Below are 18511 nucleotides of genomic sequence, written 5' to 3' on the forward strand. Positions count from 1 at the left end.
TCCCAGGCATACAAGGAAGGCCCTTCATCATAGAGCATTGGCCTGTCTTTACAACCCTGTCCTCCATCCAGCACGAACCATCTGCTGCAGGAAACGCAGTCTGCCCTTTCCCCTGGAACACGCTCTGGCACTTTCCTATTAAAAAGCCGTACCCTATGCATCTCCTCTTCCAAACTCTAGAATAACAATCACAACAATAATACCTAACCTACAGTAACGCTTATGTGCCAGGCCCTATCCTAGAAACTTTTGATGTATTTTACTATCAAATGCGAAAACACTAAGTTAGATAAATACTGTATGTCGCCATTTAAGGAGAAGGAAACTAAGGCTTTGAAAAGTTAAGTCATTTGCCCAAAGAGACACAGCCACGCGTGGCAGTTTTCCAGATTACACATCAACGAAGAGTCAATTCTGATCCTACGTATTCAAGTTGCCCCCAACCCAAGTTCACAGAGATCCGTCCTCTCTCAATTTCCTATCATATTTTTAGCACGTGCTACCTATTTTTGTTAATACTTTTAAATATGTATATATGTTATCTCCTTAACTGTACGGAAAGCTCCTTGAGGATGGGGACTTAGCATCAAATGTAATAGCTTGCACGTAGAAGGCATTCGGCACCCGATTAAAGAGGACGATACTGGTTTCCCACCACAGAAGCCAAGTGGCACTCTGGGCCATAAAGGTGCCAGGAGGCGCTGGGGTCAGGCTGTGTTCAAGGCTGAAGACGGCTGGGAAGTGTTTGAGGACTGTGACGTCGGAGTCTCCCATTCCAAGAAGCCAAGCATCAGTGTTTTCAAAGAAACGAGGAAAAAAGATTCTCCATTCCGGTAAGATTTCACATTTCTCGGGAAAATATGTTTTCATCATGCATCAGCTTTACTCACTAAGTATAAATGAGTGTACATATTAAAAGACAAGAAGTAGCCTAATGTTGTTTCTTCTGTCAAATCCATATCTCCGTGCTTTTACCTCTGAAAAAGCAGGACTCCTGCCTCCTCACAGTAACGATTCTCAGCATCAGTGGCTGAGCGTGTGTGCAGGGAGGAGTTCTAGTTCAGTCTCTCGTGGCCCCTGTTAAATTACGATCACCATAATTCCCACTTGAAATCCACATGCCTCTTGGCAAAAAGCAAAGCACAATCTACAAAGGTAATGGTTTCCTCTGGTGGTGGCGTTCAGAGTTAATCATTTATTTGCTTGCTGTTCTAAACTTTTTTGATCATTTTCTAAACTTTTCCTGGAAGTTTGATATCTCTAGCAATCCCTTTTCAGTTGCATTATTCAACTTTGAGGTGAAGATGGGTGAAATTTTGGTGACTATTTTGGGAAAATATTTTCCTTGTCCCTGCCCCGCCTTGGAACAAAAGAGGAATAGGGAGAAGAGGTGGCGCACGAGTCAGGGAAACTTCCCTCATAGCTGTTTGGCACTGTACAGTGCAGAAGTCTTCACTTTGGAGTACACATAACTCTGAAGGTAGATGAAGACTTTCCATGGGGAGATAATTCTCAGTCAGTCAATTTCCAGATCCCCAAGTTCCATAGGTACTCCTCCCTAAAATCCACAAACTTGAGAATAAACAGAATAAACCTGCTTAACCCCCCTCCCACTTTAAGTCAGAAAGTCCCACCTCTCAGCCACTTCCAATCTCGCCCGGCACGAGGGTGTAACAAGCGTTGTGGTGCTACCCAAAGGGAGAGACTGGAAGACTGGCTCTTCGCCCTTCCTTGCCCTATATGTATTTCTCTCAAGGGGAAAACCCGGCATTCAGAAATAGGGTATTTTAGCCTGTGTTGGAAAGCAGGGTGTAAAGACAGTGGCCGGAAATGAGTAGGGCTGTTTCTAATGAAGGGGGCTCCCTGTGTCCAGGGCCACCCCAAAGTGGTGGCCAGCAGTTCAAAGGGCCAATCACATCAGCGTCCATCTCTAAGGGGGTCGACGTGGTGAGCAGGGCTTTCCCGGGGGGGAACCGCGGAGGCCTGGGGTCAGACAGGTGACGAGAGCTGGCCAGGGGGGCCAGGCCTCAGCACGGGAAGAGGCCCAGTCACAGGTGGGAGAGAAGGTCGTGGTGCAGGGCCACACACAGAGCGACAGGCAGCAAAACCAATCGCAGCCCCGTCCTCTGGCAGCGAAGGCTGCCGCTCGGACAGACGGCCTCGGGAACTAGACAGAGCTAAGCCTGGATGCCGGAAGGCCTCCGTTCCTACACAGAGCTGGGGCCGTAGGAGGCCGGGCCCTGGGGGACGGAGGCACCCCGCCTGGTCCCCGCCAGGCACCCCGCCAGGCGCTCGCCACCGTCCAAGTCGATTCTGCCTTCCTAGGAGCAGGCACATGTCAGCAAATGCATGGTGTCTCTGTATGTCATTAGGCTCTTTGGAAATTCTGTTTGGGGACTTGCCTAACACTTCAGTTCTCTTAGCCCAGCCTAAACCGTGTTCTAACAACCTTGGTGGTTACACACCGCTGGAGTAGCCAGCTGGAGATGGCTGTGATTCTCTTCCCTTCCAACATGCCATCTTCCCACATCACAAATCCACAGCTGCAGCAGTCGCAGGAAAAATGGAAACATACTGTACATGCTGCTTAGTTACAAAGCTTTCTGCCTCATACTGTCCAGCATTAGGAATGATTCTAGGCACTGCCCAGTATCTACTCGGGAGAGGGGCTGTCATTTAGTGCTCCTGTCAGCAGAAGGTCTCTGATGGAAACCACTGACTGCTTTGAAAAGATGTGCGGAGGGTGGGCGAGAGCATAGCAGCCGTCATCTTCCCATTCTTCACCCGGTGATGCTACTTTATGTTGACTTTCAAGGCTTCCAGAGTCAGTACCTGCAGGCCCCAACCACTCAACAGGGGAAAACAAGAACTTACCCGCTGCTATTTCCCTAAAATCTGATTCTGAATTGTCAACTGCTTCAACAGCTAAACAGTACTATTTGAAACAATCAAGATACCTTCCAGGTAAGCAGAGAAAATAAAATGTTTCCTGGTAACTAGAATAGTTAATAGGTCATGCTCCAGGGTCTTTGAATCCCTGAAGAAAGGGCACCAGTGAAATACAATCACAGCGCTCTTTTCGGGCTCAGCCTGTCCCCGGGGACTTTTCTGGACCTCCTGCCTCTGTGAAGTCTGCTCAGGAAATGCCTGGCAGTCACCAATCAAGATGACGAGTATGGTTCAGAAAATACCACCCTCCCCCACCAAAGCTATGCCTTCTGTAAACTGTATTCAAACAATTCTGCACTCCCATTACCAGTTCTTATAAAAGGTAGAATTTTATACTGTTTCCTAAATGATCTGATTTGTGTTTTTAAAAGACCATTCTGGCTGTTAGGTAGACCACGCTAGGGGCTCAAAAAGGGTAGGGGACTGGTCGAGGGGCCCAAGGAGACTGGTCAAGAGGCCACTGCACACGTCTGGATAGAGAGGGTGATGACTTGTTCCTTAGGACGGTGAGAGGGGTGGGAATTAAGACCATAAGAGAGGGTGCACTTTTGAAAGGTGCAAAGACACCAGTTGGTTAGTAAGTTTCGGTGCTGAAACCATGAGGTAGTTCTGATCTGACTGCAAAAGCAGGAGTGTAATAAAGTTTCCAGAACACAGATTCATGGGGGACACTTTTCCCTGTTTAAAAACAAAGAAAATTGAATCCATTTCACTGAAATAAAATCAGTGCTTCATCTTCGCTGTAGAAGTGCTCCCTCTGGTGGTGGGAAAGGGTATTGCAAAATTTTTGGCAGACACCTGTTTTCCCAGCTCTGCTTGCTCCCTCATGCAGTTTTCAGGAACGTATTTCAGGGTATCTGAGACCCATCCGATCATTTCCTTTTTCACCAGGAAGATCTAACAAATTCTACTAATTACTCTGGGTCAGAAGCATAGCTGTAATTGAAGCCTAAGAAACAGACTCAAAATTAGAACGAACTGTTTGAAATCTAAACCTGAGCCTGACTGTACCCTATTTTGGCATGTTTTGTCTCAAAGATGGCCCCTCTAGAGCTGGGTGAGATTTGAAACTAGAACTGAGCTCAGTTCAGTCACTTGCACAAACATTTATTGAGCACCTATCGTGATCCAGCAACTGCAGAGGACAGAAATGCAAAGAAGAAGTGATCCTTGACATTTATTTATGGTCTGTAGTTAATTCATTGAATATCCTCAGGAATAACAAAGAGTATTATCTTTGGGAGGCTTCCATTTTTTTTGTTGTTTACCATAAAGCCAAGTATTAAGGTCTTATTAAGCATCAAACTTTAGGATCAAGGGAGCTCTAGAAATGTACCATATAATTTCAGGGCAGCCTGACATTATACTGCAAGGATTGGCAGATCTGTGGCACTGGCCTTCAGGGAGAGGGACGCAAGAGTCATAGTTACTGACCTGCTACTGGCCGGCTGTGTACTGGAGCGCGACTCTGAGATTCTGTTTTCTGTTACTTAACGATGGGACTGCAGTCATCCATCAGCTCGCCCGTAAGCCTTAGGTACTTAATTATCACAAGGTAGTTGTTGCAAATAGAGTATACAGTGGAGGTGCTAACGATCTCGGCGGTGCCCTCTGGTCTCACGCCCGGTCCCAGCACTTTTGAAACCCTGTTCTGTGGATCCTTCTCGAGTTCCATTATCACTTACGGTCCTTCCTTCCACCCGGTGTATCCAACGTCCTGTGTCATTTGTATATGTGCCTCTCCTACTGCGTTTTAAATTTCTTAGCGAGACACACGAACTCCCCTGTGATCTGCTGCCTGCTCCCCTCTCCAGCCTCACTCTGGGCCACGCCCTGTTCCAGCTCCATCCTTGCCTACCGACTCTGACTCCGAGTTCTTCCCCTTCCCAGGTCCACTGCCCACACTGACGCCTCTGCCAGGAACACACCTCCCCAACTCCTACCAAGTCCTTATCATGATTCACATTCCAGCTTAAAATTACCTTTTCAGAAGACTGGCTTTGTTGCTTCTGTTTTTTGCAGCCTCAGCACCAGATTCTTCTGCATAATTTGCACACTGCTAATTACTCACCTAATTATCTGTAACTGTTCATGTCTCCCTTCTCACTAGAGTAGATTATAAGAGCCACAAGGGCAGAAACTGGTCTACTTTGTTCACCACTTTTTCTCCAGTGCCACACACACTGCCTGGCACATGGTAGGTGCTCAGTAAATATTTGCTGACTGACTTTTTAATCTCCTTTGAGGGGACGGATGATAGTATATTAATTTTTGCTTCTCTTTAACGGTGTTTGGTTATAGAAGGTACCCCAGAAAAGCTTGTAAACTAATACGTTTTAAAATTCTAGATTTTGTCTATTTCCAGGAAAATTGAAATCTTTTAACAAAGAGTTAAAGCAATTATTTTCAATAGTGTAGTATGTATTTACTGAAAAAAAAAAAGACTAGGGATATCGCAAGGCTAATTGTATTAAAACAATATAAGTATTCAGGGCCCATTCTTTGTTGAACTGTATTTATAAAAAATATTCACCTAAAGAGATTTGTAGTTTTCTCCCCAACCTTGCACCTTCTTTGGGGGTAAATATCTTTTGTGTGTGGGTGTGGGTGTGTGTGTGCGCGTGTGAAGATGTTTTTAACCTGAGTAATTGCTACCTAGTGCATCTTCTTTATTGTCAGGGAATTACCTATTATAGTTCTATTTGTAGGTATTTATTAGAAACCAAAATCCGTAAGGAGCAATATCCTATAATAAAGGGAAATGATCTACCTGATAGAGTGTTTCCTTAGAGAACAGAGAACTGATGACAGGTAACCTTGAGGCTTGGTTCGGAACAACCAGGCTTGTTTCTGGCTTTAAAACAAGGAATATTATTATATGTCTCATAAATGTGAAACCTTGCCAAGGAGTTCACTTTGGGAAAATTCAAAGCTCCCTTGAAACAGGGACTGACCCTCTCTGTACATTAATAGTAGTCCTCGGTAAGGATGCTTTCTACACTCAAGAGAACCCTACATGTATGACCCAGAGGCTTAGACAGTGTGATGTCTCTGGCGTCTGCTAGGCTGAACCCAATTTAATTATCAGTCAAAAGAAAGCAAGTTCAGGAAGTTCTCAAATCTCTTAAAACTAGGTTAAAACAACACCCTTTGACCACTGGGACCAAAGTCCAAGGCCGAGTCCACATTTCACAGATTTCAGAAAATCATAAACAATTAACCGTTTATATTTTACTATATCCGATATGCAAATAAGCTTCATGGATGGATCTTTAAACGTACTTCCGAACTTCTCAGTTCCCCTGGGTTCTTGGCCGCATGTCTGTTTTCCCCAGCTACCCCAAGTGTTCCTCAAGGGTCTGGCACAGAGCATACACTCAAAGTAAGTGTATGACATGGAAATATCTTTTGGAAGAAAATTTTTGTGCCACCTCAAATTTTAAGAGACATTTAGCAAGAAACATCCAATGTTTATCATTACTTGTATTACAGAAAATAACTTAACGTTTCTAAAAGACACTGTGAGGGTTCCAGGCTATTGTGTTTAGGGCTGAGGGTCATGTTAGGGTCCATCAAAAAGCAAGTATTTGCTCCACTGTAGCCCAAATTTATTTCCATTCCCTTGCGTTCTTTCCAGTCTTAGTTTGCATGTATATTTTTCCTTCAAGTTTATGACGGCACTCTAACCTTCGAAATGACTGTTCTGTTCTTCTAAGGTGTAAGCCCCAAGAACGTGTCCTTGATAGCCAGTGGGAAGGATATGAACCCATATACCTGGAACAGCCAGTTATTTCCTAAGTCGTTGGGACCCATGGGGGCAGAACTTGCTTTCAAAAGGAGTAATGCAGGTAAAGCAAGACTACATTTAAAGTATGAACTTACACTGTTTTCCTTCTGCGGATTTTTACTTTTAAATGTTTCCTTCTTCCCCAAAGTGTACAAATATGTGGGGTGACAGTCAAAGGGCTAGTTTGATATATTGGTGTCAGTGTTGAGAAAGTGAGTAACTCTGATGATTGGGGAACAAATAAATCCTTTTTAAGTCAAGTGGTTTCCAGTTCTTAGCTTTTAAAAAATTGAAGGAGAACCTAGTTGAGTTATAGCTAACAGATAATTAAAAATCATTTGTGAAACTAACACAACACTGTAAATCAACTGTACTCCAATATAAAATGAAAATTTTTTTAAAAATCATTTTTTATGAGATCACTATGTGATATTTGATCTGTAACTATGAATAGTGTTCAAAGACTATAGTAACAAAGCTGTAACAAAACACCTTTCATTCCCTACTATGCATTTACAAGATTTCTCCTTGCTTCCCATTGTTAGAAAAAAAAAAAAAAATGAAGCTGAATCCTGTCTGATTTTAGCAATAAGTAATATTTATTGATGGATACATGAACCACTTGAAAAAGGTCCCATCTTTCTCATTAAGAGATGAATTTCCAAAAAAAATCTGACTTTTCACTTTTAATAATCAAATTCTATAATTTTCATCTTTTTGATGAATTATATACAATGAATCATTCTAACTATAATTAACTTAATCCAGAAAAAAGTATTTTAATATACTTATGGTTGGTTACAAGAAATTTTTTTAAAGGTTTCAATCTTTACAGATTTTTGACTGGTTAATTTAAAGACTTTAAGTCTAAAATTATATTCAGATAAAATTTGGGAGTTGACATATGAATGAAAATAAAATTTTAGAGAGAAAAGGGATTCATGTGAAATTTCTACCTGTTAAAAAGGACTGTGGTCATGTATTTCTTTTTTTTTTTTTTTTGGCCTTACCACGTGGCATGTGCGATCTTAGTTCCCGGACCGGGGATCGAACAGTGCCCCCTGCAGTAGGAGGGCAGAGTCTTAACCACTGGACCACCAGGGAAGTCCCATGTGGTCATGTATTTCTTAAGTCAGTATTGGTCAGCATAAAATCACTATGGTATTTAGATTCCACTGATTATAAGAGAGATGTAATAGTTTTATTTTTAAATGTCTATAATTACAGTATGCCAGAAGTTAAATCCTTTGGGACTGTAAAACTTATGAGGAAACATTTTAGATATCAGCTTAAAGTGTCTGAAGAGGTAGAGAGCTCTTTCTTAAAAAATATGTAGGTGGTATTGGATCAAAAGAATTTGAGGATCACTGTAGCAACCGAGGAGTCTCCTGAGGTGTTCTGACGTGACATCAAATGCTGTGGATATCTCATCCATTTAATAGTGCTGTGGCACTGCAATTTGCTAATTTTTTCTGTTATTTAAAAATAATATTCACTGAACCAAGTGGTTAAATACAGTCAGGTAAAATGACAGCTGCACAACTTTGAGTCTCAGGGAAATATACGACTGACATCAAATGAAAGCTGAGACAGCACCGAGCACATTTTCTCGGAGAAACATTTTAAGGTTTCTTTCTGCATCTTTTCATTAATCATGGAATCCATTTTTTCTCTGCTTTTCCTATAACATTCTCCTTATTGTTCATTCTTTCCTTCCATCTGCCTTCTCTTTAGAAGAAAGCATAATTAAACCAATTGAAAAACTATCATGCAATGAAAGTTTTCCTGAAAAATTACAGGACTCACAAGGTAATTTCTGGGCCTTGTAGATGAGTACAGTTTGTTCTTTGAATCTCCTGTCCAATTTTCTTCTCAACATCTACCCCAAATCTTGTCATAAAAGGCCACTACGAAGGCCAAGGTCACCTGCTTTTAGGGGTCAGATCAGGACTAGGAGAGACAGAAGCATCCACACCGTCAAGAACCTCTTTCTTCGGGAGCTGGAATTCTAAGAGTAATTAGCTCTCAAAAAGCTCTATGCTTGTCTTCTTAAATTAATTATGACAATTTAAAGAAATCAAGCAAATCTACGAAAAATAATTAAAGGGATATTTTCTAATTTTATAGTCAATATTCCTGGAAATTTTTTTTTTAAGTTCTGAGACTCATTTCTGAGCATGAACCATCATTTAAAAGAAAAAGTTAACCAGGTTCATAGAGATGATGGATTTCCTAGAATTTTGCTGTCAGTGGTTTAAACAGTGCTAACTATTGGCTCCAACCTAAAAATTTGCAGCTCACAAGGTACTTCAAATGAAAAGCCAAAATAATTTAAGAAGACTTAATTTTCTATGCATTTTCCCTTAGCAACTTCTTCCTCCAATAGGAAGAAGCATCCTGTAACCGATCAGTGCATCGGTTTTAGAGCCTGACGTGTCCCTGTTCAGTCACTCACTAGCCTTGTCATCTTGGACAAGTTACTTGGGTCCTCTAAGTCAGTTTCCCCGCCTGTAAGACAGAGGAAATAATACTGACCGAGGCATTATTATACGACCATCCCTAGGATTTTTGTCACACAATAAGCATTTAATAAGTGTTTGCTCTGATGATGGGGATGAGAGTGGGAGAGATCTTTTTTTTTCCGGTCACGCCACGTGGCATGTGGGATCTTAGTTCCCTGACCAGGGATCGAACCCACGCCCCCTGCATTGGAAGTGCAGTCTTAACCACTGGATCGCCATGGACGTCCCGGGAGATATGTTCTCAGGCTGCTACTGAATGGGATTACTGCCTTGAACTTCCCTTTCAAAAAGTCTTTTGAAGTAAAGGGCTGATTCGTAAATTAGAATGAGCACCTCAAGGTGAAAAGAAAGGACAAATGAGGCAGCGGTGCCTATGCAAAATTCAGCAGTGTTAAAAATCGTATAAACTGATAATGTGTTTACTGTGTAACATCCTTTAGGGTCTGATAAATAATATTGCCGTTTGACATTTGTTGGTTCAGGAGCAAACACTTATTGAGCGCCTGCTATGCACAGCACCGTGACAGACGTGAGGGACACAGGAAGGCCGAGTCCAGCCTTGTGGTCAAACGACACCATGTAAAAATAAGCTTCAGTCGTAGCTGCCAGATGAACGGTTCTTTGAAACCACCAAGGCGGTCAGAGCCCTGATTCACCTTCTCTCTGACAAACCTGTCCCTTTTCTGGTGTAGCCAGGCTCCTTAAAAGAGAAGCTATATTCGTTTTTCCTCTGATTTCCACTTTACCCCTCGGCTCACTGCAGTCTGTCCTCAGCTTGCCTCGGGCCACTGAAACAGCTCCTGCCGGGGCCTGTCCCAGGGCAGTGCCAACCCCACCAGACCTCTGCCTTATTTGCTACTCCTTCCTTGTCACACGCTGTCTTCTCTGGAGTTTCCAGACCCTATTCCTACCGTCTACCTCTCCACTCTCTCCCCAGCAGGGTCCTTTTCTTTTCTCCCCCTTAGTGCTGTTCCCTGGGTTCTGGTCTTTGCACGTCCCACAGTCCCTCCGCGCTGGCTCCTCCAAGCCCACGGTGCCATCACCGCCATGCCCCGATCGTTCCAGATCTCCAGGCCTGCTGGGCCTCTGTGACTTGCACCTCCCATGGGCACCAGGCCTGCTGGGCCTCTGTGACTTGCACCTCCCATGGGCACCAGGCCTGCTGGGCCTCTGTGACTTGCACCTCCCATGGGCACCAGGCCTGCTGGGCCTCTGTGACTTGCACCTCCCATGGGCACCAGGCCTGCTGGGCCTCTGTGACTTGCATCTCCCATGGGCACCAGGACTGCTGGGCCTCTGTGACTTGCACCTCCCATGGGCACCAGGCCTGCTGGGCCTCTGTGACTTGCACCTCCCATGGGCACCAGGCCTGCTGGGCCTCTGTGACTTGCATCTCCCATGGGCACCAGGCCTGCTGGGCCTCTGTGACTTGCATCTCCCATGGGCACCAGGCCTGCTGGACCTCTGTGACTTGCATCTCCCATGGGCACCAGGCCTGCTGGGCCTCTGTGACTTGCATCTCCCATGGGCACCAGGCCTGCTGGACCTCTGTGACTTGCATCTCCCATGGGCACCAGGCCTGCTGGGCCTCTGTGACTTGCATCTCCCATGGGCACCAGGCCTGCTGGACCTCTGTGACTTGCATCTCCCATGGGCACCAGGCCTGCTGGGCCTCTGTGACTTACATCTCCCATGGGCACCAGGTCTTTACCCCACACCTGATTCTTCCCCTGAATCCTGTTCTCAGTCACCTACGCTACAGACTTGGGGGGTTTATATTACTCTCCTTCCCACCCCTCCCACCCCATACACCTGCGAGTTCCCTCCTCCATCCCTCCATGACCGTCTAAGTTCAGACTCTCTTACTTTCTCTCTCATTTCAGCTACAGCAGTGCCCTCCTGACTGGTCTCCTGCCTTTACATTTCCCCCCAGATTGATCATTCACTAATAGCGATGAGGATGGTGACAGCTGACATGTCTCGGACTGCAGAGCCTATGCTAAGTGCTTTGCATTCATCTCATTCAATCCCTACAACAACCCCTATGAGAACAGGCGCACTTATCAGGGTGATTTTACAAGATGAAGAAGTGCTCAGACAGCACCGCAGGGATGGGGGCTTCCTGGCAGGAAATATACTCTCAGGTTAAAAAGTGGAGTCATAAAAACCTGGGTACATTCAGGGGGACACCTTGGGTTCACATTCTAACCTGGTCACTTACTAACTGTGAGAAGTTAGCCAAGTCAGGTGTGGATAGTAACACGCCTCCAAGAGGGTTGTTATATGGACTGAATGGGAACATCTGTAAAACCGTAGTGCCGCGCATGAAATATAGACGATGCCCCCAAAACAGAATTTAGAATTAGTAGTGGTTGTAATCAAAGTTACTCTCCGGTGCTTTAAAATATTAACCTTCTGACTCTGAAACTTTATGATACGTCACTAGGCAATCTTGGAAGTTATGCTACTTACAATCAGTCAGGATATGTTCCTTCCTTTCTCAAAAAAGAAGTGGGGTCAGCTGGCCAGAGGATACACTTAGCAACACTCGGTGCGACCGCTTCAGGTAAGAACAACTTCAGATACAGTTTTTGAGAATTCTGATCAGAAAGGAGCTTTTAAAGTTTATAGTCACCTTTCGTGAGTGAAGACTTTTAAATTAGTCTCACCTATTAACTACAGTTCTAACTGTTTTTGGCAAAATGTCCCATTTTTCTCCCAAAGATGCGGTTTGAGAGTCTAATAAGAGGAGCTACTACCTCTGATTCAGTGGTTTTTCTCGGTCAGACACACAGATTGTGCCACTGAATCCTCCCAATGACCTGATGAGGTAGATCTTTTACAGATGAGGAAACTGACATTGAGTCATTTACCTAGGGTCACACAGCTTGTACATGGTGGAGGTGGGATAGAAACTGTCTAATTCTGAAGAGTGTGCTGTGCTACACGACGAGATGTGCGAGCATGCACTTTTCAGAGCTTCCCGCCTGGTACCTGGCACGGAGCGGAAAGCGCAACAGATGCTGAGACTTTGTTATGTATCAGTTAATGGGTAGTCCTTCTGCAGTTCCATCTTAGGGTTTAGAACTAAACTGCGGCAGAACTTTGACTGGCTTTCGCTCTGTAATATATTAGGTGGTGAAGTTTTATTCCCCACCCTCCGACGCTATGACTAACTTGGTCACCTGCTCTGCAGTGGCGTGGCGTGTGACAGCCACATTCAGGGGGACGCCCTTGAAACTGAGGTGAGGATTCTGTACTTGAGTTGACCAGATCTGACTGTGAATGTTCTCTAAGTTATTTCAGTCTAAAATAGATACCCTTCTTAAAGCACCTAAGATAAACACTGAGGCAGGTAATTACAAGTTTGATAAGATATCTAGTTACAGTTTAATTTAAAAGTTGACTTCAAAAGTCTTCTCCCAGTCTGTCCCAGCCAGGATCTTATATTACAGAACTCCTGATTAGAGTTACCAGTCTTTAAAGTTCATGCTCTCGGAGCTAAAATTGTAAAAAGCACTGGACTTACGTAATTTTTTATTTCTTACCATGGTAGAACTGCTTAAGCAGTACTCAGTTACCTTATCTGCGAAAAGAACTGCTTGATTACCTCTCTGCTGAAACAGAATATATAAATAAACATTTTATGTACAGCAATAATTTTTATAAAGCCTCAGATACTTTAGGGCAGCCTTATCATGACTCATTAGCCATGGCTTGGTAGCAATTTTTAATATGAAGGCAGAAAATCATAACGTCTCAAATTAGTTTGAGTACCTGCCCTTAGAAAGTGAAAGTGGGTATTTTTGAACATATTTTTATAAGGGATTGGAGGCCTTTATATATTAATTATTCTGTCAGATTAGCATGCATATTCCTGTTTTCATTTTTTTAAGTAAAATGCTTTCTCATAACTTTTCATCTCTTCATTTTACTCTGCTTATCAGATTTTCCTACAGATCGTGATAGGAGGAAAGGTAAAAAAAAAAAAAAAAGAAGTAAATATTAATCATTCTCAAGTGGTCAATGCAAATCCTTAGGAAAACACTGTTCTGTAAGAGATGTGTCTTCCAGCCCTCCCACTGGTGTGACAGTTTCCCACAAGAGAATAAAACCAGGTTATTACCATATTTACTCGACTATTTCCCCTTCTCTCAGCCTCCCTCTCTGCTCTTCTTCCTCATCCTCAAGTCTGGAGAAGAAAAATCACATTAATTTCTTCCTCCCTCCCCATGTCATCTCTCAACCCAAACCCCCTCATACCTCCTTGTCCCCTGCTCTGACAGTAACAAGGACTTAGAGGAGTGACTTCTTTCAGACACAGCCGCCCTCTAGAAGTACGGGGCCCTGTGCTACGTGCTTTACATGCATTAACTCACTGAACTCTCTCCCAATGGCTCTAAGACAGAAGGTACCATCATTATCTCCATTTTACAGAAGTTTTCTATCTTGCTAAAAGTTATATAGCAGTGGCATGGATTGCATTCTTAACTAGAGGCAAACACCTTTTCCTTCAGCAAACATTTCCTACAAGAAGTTAAATGCCCTTGATAGGACACATGCAGGTTTTAAAATAAATCCACAGCAAGTGTTAGAGGGCTGCCAGCTCCGTTCTGGGGAGCGGTGAGGTGTGGGCACAACCAGCTGCTGAACAAAGCATTTCTTTGCCCCACACGAGACCTGGGCTCCTTTGTCAGCTACTAAGTTCTTCACCAAGGGTGCTGGAGTCCTAAAACTCTGTTCTTTCTCAGAAAGGAATCCTAAACGTCAACACTACCGCCTTACTGGCAAAATGATTCCCTTTTCAAAGAAGGTTTTACAAAGGTTGGCCTGGACACAGTTTCCTTCAAATGCATTTAGGACTTAAGACTATGTCATCATCTGGAAAAAAAGCTTCTCTGGATGTTACTCCCCAGACGCCTCACTTCTCACCCACTGTTAGCTTAAGAATGGGTTTTCCCTTTCCCTTTCTCTCAGTCACGGAGACTTATTGTCTCCTCCCTCCTGCCCTCCCCTCCCATGTGCTCTCTCCTCTGCCCATGGTACCATTCTGATGTGAGTGCACTAATTTATCAGACTGATGCTGGTGTATATTGCAGAGGGTTAGACTAAAGGGCTATTCCTAGAAAATACGGTGCACTTAACTGGCCCTTCTAGACACTGTCCCTGTCTTTGTTAAGGAGCTTTTTATTGGCTTTGAGAACTTTAAACCCAGTAAGAGTGGGATGAAATGACCTGTCAAACCAAGGAAGAACTCTTGGCCTCCTTGTCCCAACTGAACCACAAAGCAGTTGGGGTGACTGTCACCAGGGCGGTTCCTCACGTAAGGCTTTGTTCCCTTTAAGCTGAGGTTAACAACACATCAGGACCCACATGCTCCCTTAAGTTCCTCCTATACTTCCAATTCTACAGTAAACAGAGAAGAAAAAAATGGGAACACCATGCAAATAAATATAGTACAGCTAGTGTTAGGCGTACAGAATGGTTAGAGAGTCATTTCAAAGTTGACTCCTACAGAGTATAATCCAAGAATGACAGCTACCACATAGTGTGAAAAGATATTTAAATCCCAAACAGAAAGATGGAACATCAGAGAGAATAGCTCTGATACCTAGCTCCCAGTTTGAAGTGAGGAAGGGGTGAAGGAAGGACTGAGGATATTAAAGTTTTCTCTGAAATGATTTACTGCTTTGTCATTTGACATGTTCAGGCAATCTGAGCTTATAAATTGTTCAGGTAACAGATGTCTAACACATTAAAATTTTCACAAAATTTTCATCAGCCAATACATGTATGAATAAAACAAACCTTGTGATGAAAGGTTTGGGATCCTAAGAATGGCTCACTTTTCAAAGGGATTCTGTTATCATCCATCGATTTCCCAATAACACATGAAGTTTCTTGGCTCCAAAAACCACATTTTCATGTGTAAAGAGAAACCTGCTATGTGACCCCACCTGTGTGGCTCTATGAAGCCAGAGCTTTGCAGGATTCGCAATTCTGAATGCATCTGCTGTAGTGATACTGGGTTCAGATATTATTTAGATGTAACCACAGTGGGATTTTAAATAGTCACTGACACTGTGGGTATTGCCCATTGAACTTAAACCAAGGAGTTATTCTTGGTCATCCCAGTTGATATGGCCTATCAAAATATGATGGGCACTTCAGTGAGCCCAAATAAGAAACAGCAGCAGTGTCAGAACTATAAACCAGAAATTATGGCTCTTAAGCTGCTGAAAATGCTAAATGGTGTCAGCATAATACTACAATAGAATTTTTGGCTTATATATATATATTTTAAAAAAAACCTTAGAGACCACTGAATTAATCTTTTAAAGACAAATTCAGATTTTCGGACTTCCCTGGTGGCGCAGTGGTTAAGAATCCGCCTGCCAACACAGGGGACACGGGTTCGAGCCCTGGTCTGGGAAGATCCCACATGCCGCGGAGCAGCTAGGCCCGTGAGCCACAACTACTGAGCCTGCGCTCTAGAGCCCACGAGCCACAACTACTGAGCCCATGCGCCACCACTACCGAAGCCCACACGCCTAGAGCCCATGCTCCGCAACAAGAGAAGCCACCGCAATGAGAAGCCCAGGCACCGCAATGAAGAGCAGCCCCCGCTCGCCGCAACTAGAGAAAGCCCATGTGCAGCAACGAAGACCCAACACAGCCAAAAATAAATAATTTTTTTAAAAAAAAGATAAATTCAGGGCTTCCTTGGTGGCGCAGTGGTTGGGAGTCCGGCTGCCAATGCAGGGGACACGGGTTCGTGCCCCGGTCCGGGAAGATCCCACATGCCGCGGAGCAACTGGGCCCGTGAGCCACAATTGCTGAGCCTGCGCGTCTGGAGCCTGTGCTCCGCAACAAGAGAGGCCGCGACAGTGAGAGGCCCGCGCACCGCAATGAAGAGTGGCCCCCACTTGCCACAACTAGAGAAAGCCCTCACACAGAAACGAAGACCCAACACAGCCAAAAATAAATAAATAAATTTATATTAAAAAAAAAGATAGGGGCTTCCCTGGTGGCGCAGTGGTTGAGAATCTGCCTGCTAATGCAGGGGACACGGGTTCGAGCCCTGGTCTGGGAAGATCCCACATGCCGCGGAGCGGCTGGGCCCGTGAGCCACAATTGCTGAGCCTGCGCGTCTGGAGCCTGTGCCCCGCGACGGGAGGGGCCGCGATAGAGAAAGGCCCGCGCACCGCGATGAAGAGCGGTCCCCGCACCGCGATGAAGAGTGGCCCCCGCTTGCCGCAACTGGAGAAAGCCCTCGCACGAACCGAAGACCCAACACAGCCAAAAATAAATAAATAAATAAATAAATAAATAAGAAAAATCCTTTTAAAAAAAAAAAAAAAAAAAAAAGATAAATTCAGATTTTCCCCCATAAAATGAACTGCTTTATTTTGAATTTAATAATCATCTGAATAAAATTCTAATTTCTGGTTCTGCTTTCTTTCAGAATATCCCTGGAACACAAAAACTGGTCAGGGGCACTTTTCAGGACCTACTTATAATCCTACAGCCAAGAATCTAAATATCGTGAACCGCGCACAGCCAGTCTCCTCCGTGCACGGGAGGACAGACTGGGTGGCCAAGTACGGAGGCCACCGATAGGAGTCTGGTGTGAAGTCCCACAGCATCACTCCACAGAGTCTGTGCAAGTCCCTTGACCCCGGGAAATGTCTACAGATGTCTATTTCTACTGAGTTCCGGAAGAAATATGTCATAGTGGGTACTCTGAAGAGCAAAACTCATCTCCTGTTTTCTTTCTTTCCTAGAAATGAAATGCATTTTCTTAGCATCATTGCCCACAGTGCTGATATATGGGTAGGACTTTACAAAGTATTGAATAAACTATTTGCCAAAGTGTCAAGTATTTGATCTACAAATTAATAGATACTAAGTACAATAAGAAGCTTTTTTAAAAAATGCCTCCAGAAATAAGTGTTTAGAGTGTTTTATATTTGCCCAAACTATTTAAGATTTCATCATTTGGCCTCAGAGGTTTTTGTTTTGGGTTTTTATAGCAATTACATAGATGTCTGTGGACTGTCAGTTACGGTTCTTATTTGGCCAAGGTTCTACTCTACCATTTTGGCAATGGCAGAAAGATGGTCATTTATCACTTTTCTACTTTGGAATTATGGAAGCAATGATAATTCTAATCTAAAGCAGGACATCTTTCTTAGAAATAAATATTTCTTTAACATAGAGATGTCAAAATCACATCACCTGATTTTAGTGGAGAAAGAGTCGATTGTTCGATTTTGATCAATACAACTGCTATGAATTCGTGGTGACTATCAAACCCAATGGCTTGATGACTTCCAAATTAACCAAGTCAAGGTTCTGTCATCTTCACATCAAGTGTGTTCATCAGACTTTCAAAATACATTGTTTCCGTATTCCCACGAGGCACAAAGATGAAGTATACCAGCTCTTTCCCCAAAGCAAACTCCCGCTTCTGCTGCAGACAGATCACTGACTCCGCTCTGACCTTCACACTTGCTCTGAAGAACAAATGCATTCAGTTGCTATCGCAGTGATTTCACTTACTACATATTTTCTTAGTTTTATTTCTAAACTGGTATTTAAAATAGACATTTTGAACTTAGGACTACTCTATTCAAGCTTGTCAATTTACGGAATAGATATTCTTTTTAAAGAACAATGTTATCAAACTGCTTATTTTTTATGTATTTTATGACTTTGTAACAAATGCTAAAGTAATTGGTATCATCTTGTGGACATTATGCAAAGGCATAGTAAGAACATGGTATTTTTGTACAGAAGATTCAGCTCACCTTCTTGAAAAATGTTAAAATCTAAAGAGTAATTTATGTTAGTGGTAATGGTTATATATATATATTTGTACAGTTTTAATTAATGTCTCAAAGCAAAAATCTTATTTTGTGTTGCTGGGAAACTTTTAAACTCTGAATAGATATTAAAGTTAATATGGTTAACTAGTGTGTTTTCCTTACATTGTTAAACTTTACACTTATACTCTGAGGCCTTTTTTTGTTGTTAATTAGTCAACTTTTTTTTCTTTTTTCTTAGCAGTTTTAAGTTTACGGAAAATTTGATTGGAAAGTACAGAGTTTCCACGTACTCCCTAATCTCCCCCCTCCTCAATTTTCCCTATTATAAATATCTTGCATTAGTGTGGTACATTTGTCACAACTGATGAACCAATACTGATTCACTGTTGTTAATTAAAGGCCATAGATTACATTAGGGTTCACGC

The 18511-nt window shown here is 43.2% G+C and overlaps 1 protein-coding gene across 2 annotated transcripts in view; it reads left to right on the forward strand.

Annotated features, from left to right (window-relative positions):
- MAK (male germ cell associated kinase) overlaps positions 1 to 18151 on the forward strand; it is a 50723-nt gene extending 32572 nt beyond the window's left edge. The window contains exons 11-16 of one of the 2 annotated variants that reach the window (XM_007173940.2): positions 661 to 833; positions 2816 to 2964; positions 6666 to 6797; positions 8471 to 8545; positions 11705 to 11824; positions 16724 to 18151. In XM_007173940.2, coding sequence (XP_007174002.1) covers positions 661 to 833; positions 2816 to 2964; positions 6666 to 6797; positions 8471 to 8545; positions 11705 to 11824; positions 16724 to 16878 — 804 coding nt within the window. In that variant the 3' untranslated portion in view covers positions 16879 to 18151. The remainder of the gene's footprint in view (positions 1 to 660; positions 834 to 2815; positions 2965 to 6665; positions 6798 to 8470; positions 8546 to 11704; positions 11825 to 16723) is intronic. The other variant, XM_057555175.1, reaches the window with a different exon arrangement.
- The last annotated feature ends 360 nt before the right edge of the window (positions 18152 to 18511 follow it).

Source organism: Balaenoptera acutorostrata, chromosome 10 (assembly GCF_949987535.1).
Source record: "Balaenoptera acutorostrata chromosome 10, mBalAcu1.1, whole genome shotgun sequence".
Classification (NCBI taxonomy): Eukaryota; Metazoa; Chordata; class Mammalia; order Artiodactyla; family Balaenopteridae; genus Balaenoptera; species Balaenoptera acutorostrata.